The 8,793-nt window shown below is 46.8% G+C and overlaps 1 protein-coding gene across 1 annotated transcript in view; it reads right to left on the bottom strand.

The window, feature by feature from the left end:
• pkhd1l1.1 (PKHD1 like 1, tandem duplicate 1) overlaps nucleotides 1-8,793 on the bottom strand; it is a 48,890-nt gene that overhangs the window by 27,473 nt on the left and 12,624 nt on the right. The window contains exons 21-35 of the mRNA XM_037693074.1: nucleotides 8,582-8,781; nucleotides 8,335-8,498; nucleotides 7,570-7,739; nucleotides 7,200-7,332; nucleotides 5,692-5,846; nucleotides 5,330-5,452; nucleotides 5,079-5,184; nucleotides 4,904-5,011; nucleotides 4,126-4,290; nucleotides 3,922-4,043; nucleotides 2,933-3,065; nucleotides 2,127-2,319; nucleotides 1,226-1,372; nucleotides 1,047-1,147; nucleotides 632-817 (exon numbers count right to left, since the gene is read on the bottom strand). Coding sequence (XP_037549002.1) covers nucleotides 632-817; nucleotides 1,047-1,147; nucleotides 1,226-1,372; nucleotides 2,127-2,319; nucleotides 2,933-3,065; nucleotides 3,922-4,043; nucleotides 4,126-4,290; nucleotides 4,904-5,011; nucleotides 5,079-5,184; nucleotides 5,330-5,452; nucleotides 5,692-5,846; nucleotides 7,200-7,332; nucleotides 7,570-7,739; nucleotides 8,335-8,498; nucleotides 8,582-8,781 — 2,206 coding nt within the window. The remainder of the gene's footprint in view (nucleotides 1-631; nucleotides 818-1,046; nucleotides 1,148-1,225; nucleotides 1,373-2,126; nucleotides 2,320-2,932; nucleotides 3,066-3,921; nucleotides 4,044-4,125; nucleotides 4,291-4,903; nucleotides 5,012-5,078; nucleotides 5,185-5,329; nucleotides 5,453-5,691; nucleotides 5,847-7,199; nucleotides 7,333-7,569; nucleotides 7,740-8,334; nucleotides 8,499-8,581; nucleotides 8,782-8,793) is intronic.

The following is an 8,793-nucleotide window of genomic DNA, read 5'->3' as shown; positions in this document are numbered from 1 at the left end:
TCCCTGTGATGGACTGGAGACCTGTCCAGGTGTCCCTGTGATGGACTCGAGACCTGTCCAGGTGTCTCTGTGATGGACTCGAGACCTGTCCAGGTGTCTCTGTGATGGACTGGAGACCTGTTCAGGTGTCTCTGTGATGGACTGGAGACCTGTCCAGGTGTCCCTGTGATTGACTGAGACCTGTCCAGGTGTCCCCCACCTCTCGCACAGTGACTGCTGGACATGGACACCAGTGACCCCCACGACCCAGAAAGGAAGCAGCGGGTGAAGGTGATGGTGTCTGGTTTTAAAGCTCTGTCTGCAGATGTTGCTCAACAAAGCGGAGACAGGCATCACGTCCAGCTAACAGACTTTTAGTTTAAGGACGTTGACATGAGAAGCCTGTTGGGCTAGTTTTGTTTCTACTTCATGATTTTTGTTTCCTGGTCTTCATAACTTTGCAGAGAGAAGTTTTAAGAGTGTTCTTTGAAATTGTTGAGGAATCAGAAAAGCTCAAAGACCTTCAGAACATCTGGTGCTCACCAGATGTTGATCCACTTCAACAGACTACAGGAAAGTCTGCATGTTTTAAATGTTGCTCAGCGTTGCGTGTCTTTCAGAGCGTGCTCTGGATTTCCTCCGTGTTTTCTACCTTCTTGTGTTTTGGTCTCCCCACTGTTCAGGGGTCCTCCATCGTAGGTGGTTCCACTCGGACTGGAGACACTGAAGACCCGGTAGCCAAATTTCTGGAAGGCGGGCGTCTCCCATCGCCACCCCACCGTGTCTCCGACAGAGACCGTGAGCGAGGACGGGCTCCAGGCGTATCCCTGTCCATACGCTGCAACACACAGACAGTTCTGTCAAATTCCCACACAGATACATCCCAGCCCGCAGGTTTGAGCCCCGTGCTCGCACACGCTCTGAGTGTTTGTGTTTCAGGAACAGCTCTGAGGTAGGATCACATGCCAGCTCCTGGCTCTCGTCTCTGTAAGTTAATCTCTGTTGTTGTTCTGGAGTTTAGTGTCAGGTTTAGTTTGACAGCTGCACAAAGACCAACAGGGACGTACTGGGATGGAAGCCCTGGTTCGTGACGATCAGGCTCCTCTCCTCCGACTGAACCACACAGAGCAGCTCGCTCTCCGAGGCCGCCGCAACCTGGCAGTCAGAACTTCCTGTCGACAACAAGCCAGGACACAATGAATGAGCTGCACCACAGACTGACGCTGCGGCTCGAGCAGACTGGTGCTCACCTACAACCACTTTGTTGTCAGCTGGGTTGCTGCTGAAACCAGAGCCAGACACGGTCAGCCTGGTTCCCCCCAGTAAAGAGCCGGACAGCGGGGAGACGCCGGACACCTCCAGGACGTATTCAACGCTCGCATTAACTCCACCGCTGTGCAACAGAAACACAGAGACGAGTTGTCATGATTACCAAACAAACGGCTCATCTTCCAGTACTTCATTTGTCCTGCGAGCTGGACGCTTTGTCTTCAGCAGCTGCTGATGAGTCAGGAAGCCGGGGATGGTGGAGGATAATTAAGGCTCATTTCAAGTTCTCTTGGTTTTATCTGATTTAAAAAAACAACTAAAACTCAGTAAACACCATTTTATAAAACTCTACGTATAAAATGCTTGTCTTTATTTAATATATGTCCCTCCAGAGAAGAAGAACTGACGTCATCTGTGTTGAGCAGGATCATTTGTTTGTTAGCATGTAGCTACAGGTTTTATATTCACATCAAACGTTTCTTCTGACCGTCACGGATTATGCAACAAAAAGTGATTGGACATCAAAAACTCTGGTTGCTGTTGGACTCATGACTCGGGGTTAACGGGACTCTTGTGGAGAGACAAACACCTCAGCGTCTCCGTCTGGAAGGATTTACCAGACACCAGCAGTCTAGTGAAGAACTTTTTCACATTTAAGACCTCCACAGAACCTTTGTCCCAGCTGCAGTTAGACCTGGACTTTCTGCTAGCACCGCTGCCTCGTATGGGAACCGGGCGGACCAGGACGGACCAGGACGGGCCAGGTGAATGCACCATCAGGACAATACTCAGGCTGTTGCACCCGTCCAACCACACACGTGAACAATAAACCTTAAAATCTCAACTTGGACACTCGATGCTTGTCACGCTATCTGTACCTCGTCTGGGGGAATCCTCTGTTCCCAACGTGCACGTCCACTTCGTACACGCTGGGTGGCAGCACCGGAAGGAGACATGTGATCTGTGTCTCAGTCCACTGCACGAGGACGCATTCCTTCGGTCCAACGAGCACCACGCTGTCGTTACCTCCGAGTCCCAGATTTGAACCCTGGATGGTGAGAACCTGGTGTCCTGAACAAAAGACAAGAAAAGCCGTCAGAGTTTCCACTGACACCTAAAGGCACAGATAATCTTCACTTGTCAGGACTAATTGGTGCCTTTGAAAGCATCACTGATCGTCCTGCAGGTATTCTCACAGCAGATTACACGTTCGTCTCCTCTGATAAAAGACAACAAAAGACCAAACTGATAAACCTGCAGGTCAACATTGCACAAACCCGAGACAAAAAGAGAGGAAACAAAATGTTCCCGGTCTGCGAGTTCACGGTGACGTGAACCCAACAGCTGTGGAGCAGAGATCATTCATGCAGCACATGGCGTGACCAAGTTTTACCACTTTTAGACCTTCAGTCTCACGTCTACTGTGTTTGGTGACAGAAACACAAAAGGCAGAACTGTTTTCAAAGAGAAGTTAAAGAACAATAAAGAATGCTGGTTATCCAGTTTGTTCTCAGACTGAAAGAACCCCGAGTCCAGTTCTACACGAAACAGGCGTCCATTCACAGCCAAGCTGTGTTATTAACCCTCGAGTCCTCATCATCAGCCGGGTTCTCAGGCGTCGCTTCGTTCAAACATCGGGCCTGACCCGGGCAGAGCCAGAACTGTTCAGCATGACTCGTCTTACCCAGCACAGTGGTGGTCTGAGGACTCAGGCCGGAGATCTGAGGCGTCAGGTTGTTGTCGTACATGAAGGTAGCGTTGGCGGTCTGACTCATGTGTCCCACTGTTACCATGACGACCTGCGGTCCTGCAACTCCCTGAAGAACAATAAAGATGTATTTTAGATAAATCACTTTCCAAAACTTCTAACAAATTCAAACATTTGAACTTGTTGGTCATTAGTTGGACTTGTTGGTCAGATGATAGACTTGTTGGTCATTGGATGGCTTGTTGGTCATTGGATGGCTTGTTGGTCATTGGATGGACTTGTTGGTCATTGGATGGACTTGTTGGTCTTTGGATGGACTTGTTGGTCAGATGATGGACTTGTTGGTCATTAGTTGGACTTGTTGGTCATTGGATGGACTTGTTGGTCATTGGATGGACTTGTTGGTCAGTGGATGGACTTGTTGGTCATTGGATGGACTTGTTGGTCAGTGGATGGACTTGTTGGTCAGTGGATGGACTTGTTGGTCATTGGATGGACTTGTTAGTCAGATGATGGACTTGTTGGTCATTGGATAGACTTGTTGGTCAGTGGATGGACTTGTTGGACAATGGATGGACTTGTTGGTCAGTGGATGGACTTGTTGGTCAGTGGATGGACTTGTTGGTCAGTGGATGGACTTGTTGGTCAGTGGATGGTCTTGTTGGACAATGAATGGACTTGTTGGTCAGTGGATGGACTTGTTGGACAATGGATGGACTTGTTGGTCAGTGGATGGACTTGTTGGACAATGGATGGACTTGTTGGTGAGCAGGTCTCATTCTGCTGTGTTAGAGCTCTTGTTCTGAAGCTCCTGGTCAGGGTTTGCTGTATGTATTTAACCCTGGCTGGAGTTAGTCTGGTCCTTTAAGACAGTCCTGAAGTGTTCTAACTATAAAGGTTTAAATATTTGGAGAACGCTGAGTTCTGCAGCTTTCAGGTCCAACAGAACACATTTATTGACTTACAGCCGGCGTTCTGCACCGCAGCTCAGCGTCCTCTGCTCGGATCGTCACACAGTCCTCGCCGCCGACAGTAACGGTGGCGTTCTGACCGAGGCCGAAGCCTCGCACTGTCAGCTCGGTGCCCCCTGGGGAATCAAAGACCGGCAGAATTAATTCAGTTAATTCGGGTTGTGTGTTTTTACAGTTTTACAGCGTTTAGTCTCCCACCTGCGACGCCTCCGGACAGCGGGGAGAAAGACGAAACGATGAGCTGGTAGGTGAAGAGGAGGACGCTGCTGTTGGCGTAACGAGAACCGCCCAGAGAGGGGAAGCTGACCAGCACCGGGTAGGTGCCTGCACCGGCTCCGCCCACTCTGCACACCTGAGTGGTAGCTAAAATAAATGTTAAAAAAAAGGTTAATTTAGTGAAAACAGCCAGCAGGACATCTCTACACTTCAATAAAAACAAACGTTTGCAACACGTCGTGTAATGTTCGGAACAACAAGAGCCTCGGCCCAATAAATACATAAATCAACACATTAACACTATTTGAATGAAAAAGAGAGAATTACATTAAATAAGTACAAGTAAAATTAAGAATACATCTTATAACAATCACTTAATTTCTTATAATAAAAACAATTAGAATTTTGACCATTCCATAAATATTTAAATAAACGTAAATAACAATAATGTAACTGTTTGATAATTAAATGGCTGCCGTGTTGAAGTGCATCATAAAAGGCTGGCTGATTAAATAAGTTCATAAAACAGAAACTGTGTACAAGCTGTCACCAAGTCCTTCAGATTGTCATGTTTGGCATATTCAGGTGAGTTTTTTACGGCTTTATTAAAATGAGACACTTTTTTTACTCCATACATTTAATTACCGAGATCATTTTTATTTAAAAAAGCACCAACGTAGGATTTTAACATTTAGGTGTTGTAGAAAGGTGAACAATTATTAAACTACAAGCTGTTTATTTAAAAGGACCGTTGTCTTACCTGTGACCTGTTCCACCTCACAGCTGGCCCCTCCCACCACGATGGAGGCGTTCTCACGGCTGAATCCAGACCCAGTGATGGTCAGCAGAGTCCCCAGACCCCTGGACCCTGGAATGATCTTACAGTAAGTACGGCACAGTTTGCTCTACAGTGAATTGTGGGTAAAGCAGGTAACCTTGAGATGGGCTGATCCCAGTCACAACTGGAGTGTTCTCCTCGGACCACTCGAAGCTGCAGTCGCCAGAACAGTTGGAGGGAATTCCGTTGATGTACACCTCCACCTGCAAACAGCAACACGAACCTCCTCATCACAAACATGCTTTCATGAAGTCGGCCATGTTGGCTGTTGTTGAGCAACATGGAGGAGATGCTCACTGAAGGAGCAGAGTCAGAACCAGGACCAGATCTAGAGGACAGGAGCTGTACCTGAGGTCTCGTTTCCCACACCCTGAAGGAATCTCCTCTCAGGCCTCGGAGCAGCAGACCTCCCTTCACCGCCTCCACCGCAGAAACGACGGCGTCTTTACCGACAACCAGCGAGTCGTCGATCTGTGGACGGGTTAAATAAAAAATAAATAAATGACAACCAGAGATAAAACTTGAACACTCTTCACTTTATTTGAGCAGAAACTTTGTGCTGTGACGTGAAGACGGAGTAAAACTCCTGCTCGTCCTCCTGAGCTTCTAATCTCACAAATAAAATGTGACTGCACCATGAAGCACGTGATCTACCTGAGAACAGTAAGAGCGCCGCTAGTCGCAGCAAGACCAAGCAAGCACAGACAGACCTTCATCAGGGGCTGGTCTCCAGGTTTTGTGAGCCACTGGACGCTCCAGGTGAGACCTCTGCAGCTTCCCTGCTTTACAACCTTCACCTGACCCATCTCTGAGATCCCCTCCAGAGCGTACTTCAGGTCCTCCTCGCTGATGTCCACCGACAGACCTGAGGGACGGAAAACAACGTTTAGCATGAACTGAAACAGGAAACAAAGTGCTCCATCATCATCATCATCGTTGTTGTTGTCAGAGACAGTGGACTTTGATCATTTCTGAGCAGATGAACTGTGTTTTGTACGGTAAAGTAATTTATTTCATGTTTGTTACAAGTTATATGCCCACAGCATCAGCATCTAGAAGAACTCTTTAATGAAACCAGGACGAGGAGTTACAACATTTAATTTACCTCTGGGATTAATCAAGTAGTTTTGAATTGAATTTTAAACTTCTGTGTCTCTTAGTGATCCAAACTTTTCTGTTTGCCACAGAAACAGTGTTGTTTGTTTGTTATTCTGTTTGTCTCCATGCGTCCCTGGGATGGACTGGAGACCTGTCCAGGTGTCCCCCGCCTCTCCACAGTGACTGCTGGACATGGACACCAGTGACACCAGTGACCCCAGTGACCCCACGACCCGAAAAGGAAGAAGCATGGATCGATGTTTCTCAGTTTGTTTGTACGGTGGCCTTAAGGTGCAAAAGAAAAAACAGAATTACATTAAGCCAAAACAGGAAGTTTTTATTTTTTTATTATTTTTTTAACTTTATTAACAGCATAAAACTGAACAACAGAACAATATACAGTGCACACACTTGGCTTAATGTATTTCTGTTTTTCAAAAGTAATTCTGTTTTTTCAAATGTTCATTTACACCTTAGGGCCATATGTTTGTTTTTCAGTTTGTTTGTTTCTCAGTTTGTTTGTTATTCTGTTTGTTTGTTTCTCAGTTTGTTTGTTTCTCAGTTTGTTTGTTTCTCAGTTTGTTTGTTATTCTGTTTGTTTGTTTCTCAGTTTGTTTGTTTTTCAGTTTGTTTGTTATTCTGTTTGTTTGTTTCTCAGTTTGTTTGTTTCTCAGTTTGTTTGTTTTTCAGTTTGTTTGTTTGTCAATTTGTTTGTTTGTCAGTTTGTTTGTTTCTCAGTTTGTTTGTTTGTCAGTTTGTTTGTTTGTCAGTTTGTTTGTTTGTCAGTTTGTTTGTTATTCTGTTTGTTTGTTTCTCAGCTTGTTTGTTTGTTTGTTTGTCAGCTCGTTCATGAAGAAGCCAGAGCACACCTCAGCTCAGAGCGGCCGCCTCGGTTCGTCCTCGTCCTCTTGGCTCGGACTACAGTAAGTTCAAGTTGTTCAAGCACAGTAAGCTGTGACAGGAGGACGGATTGTGCAGCGACGTTCTGGAAACGCTCCAGACGTCTGCTCGTCTTTGTGATAACGGCGCCCGTGGGCTATAATTAGGTTCAGGACGATCCTGTCTCTGACGCGCTGAGCACAGTCACGACAGTTACTAGATCACAGATAACACGATCCACCTTCAGCTCGGCCTCCGTAGATCTCCACATCAAAGGTGCCGTTCAGAGGGGGCGTGGCTCTATGAGGGCGGGCGATGCTGACGCTGGCTCCGCCTTCCATGAACTGGGCCGAGTCGTTGCTGCTGTGGGACATCTTTCAACACACAGCAGAGAAGAGGGTGAGCAGCTTCACGTCTAGTCCTGAAGCACAACAGCTTCAAAGAAGACCGAAGTCTAAAAAATGAAATACTTTTCCTTCTTCGGCTTTCTCTACACGCCGAGCATGCCTTACACGGTTCTACGACCCTTTCTTTGTACATGATTATTCATTTAGATGGTTTGTGAACCTTTCTCCTCCAGCCCCTGTAAAGTCATAACTCCAAACCGTTACCTGCAGGAAGCCGATCTCCATCAGTGGGAAACCAAAGGCGCAGTCCTGCGGCGTGGCCTTGATCTGGTACTGGACCTGTGGACCGGCTGCTTGCTGTTTGGTGACGGAGAACGCCTGGATGGACTTTCCAGAACTCTCAAAAGGTGGCGGCCTCCTCTTGTAGAGAACAGCTAAGGAACAGGAAGAAGTGGGTCATCCGCTGATTGTGACGGCTCTTGTCATCGTTTGTTTGTATTTTAGCTCCAACACAACAAAACGCCCGAACACTGAAAGAAACTGCATCAAACACGGTTTGATTCAAGTGGTTCAAGAGTTGGTTTGAAACTTTTTACAAGTTTTAAACTTCAGTTTGATATTTCGTTCTAGTTTTCAGTCGTGTTTGTAGCTCAGTTCTGTTCCCGCTTTTTTCCTCAGCTCCGTCCACACCTGCTCTTCATTATTCATTAATTATTGTTAACCTTGATTAAACCAGGCACATCCCACTGAGAGCCCAGGCCGGGACTGAAGGCACCTAATGTGCACGTTTTGAAGTGCACGGACTCACCAGTCAGAGACTAAAGTGATCCATCCTCAGAGTGGTTTTAGTTCAGCTCCTGAACCGTGTGAAGTCTGCCCGGGGGCTCTGTGCCCCTCGCGACACCGATGCCCTCGTTCTGTTATAAACCAGCTGTGTTCAGTGACCTCTGTTTTATTCCACCTCAGAAAACTGACCGAGCTTGTGTACGAAGACAACGACCTCAGTCCTGCGGATGAATCCGCTCGTACCGTTCTCGTCTTGTGTCGTGGGACTCTTCCCGATGTAAACAGCGTCCACATAAAAGTCTGCTGCCGAGGCGTCTCTGTAGAGGTAGAGCTCCTGCAGGGAGTACTTGCTCCCGACATACGCCGTCTGCAGAGCGCTCTGAACATCCATGCATCTGTAGCTCCACCTGTGAAGACACGTCACTCTCACACGCTGCAGAGACGTTCAGCCAAAGCGTTCCAACAAAACGACTCGCTGTGTTTTACTGACTTGGCTCCCTTGTTGAAGACGGTGCTGATGTTCGCCGTGATCGTCTGGGTTTGTCCGTTGATGCTGCTGTATGTAAACTTTATGCCAACTACATCCTTCAACGCCCCCTTGTACGCAAAGCAAAGCTGAGAGGAGAAACAAGAATCTGTTGTAAAAAATTTACACATATATAAGGATATATATATATATATATATATATATATATATATATA

This window comes from Nematolebias whitei, chromosome 19, assembly GCF_014905685.2.
Source record: "Nematolebias whitei isolate Nwh7 chromosome 19, NemWhi1, whole genome shotgun sequence".
NCBI classification, from domain to species: domain Eukaryota; kingdom Metazoa; phylum Chordata; class Actinopteri; order Cyprinodontiformes; family Rivulidae; genus Nematolebias; species Nematolebias whitei.
Note: the sequence above shows the minus strand (reverse complement) of the source record. Positions and strands in the feature narration are given on the sequence as shown.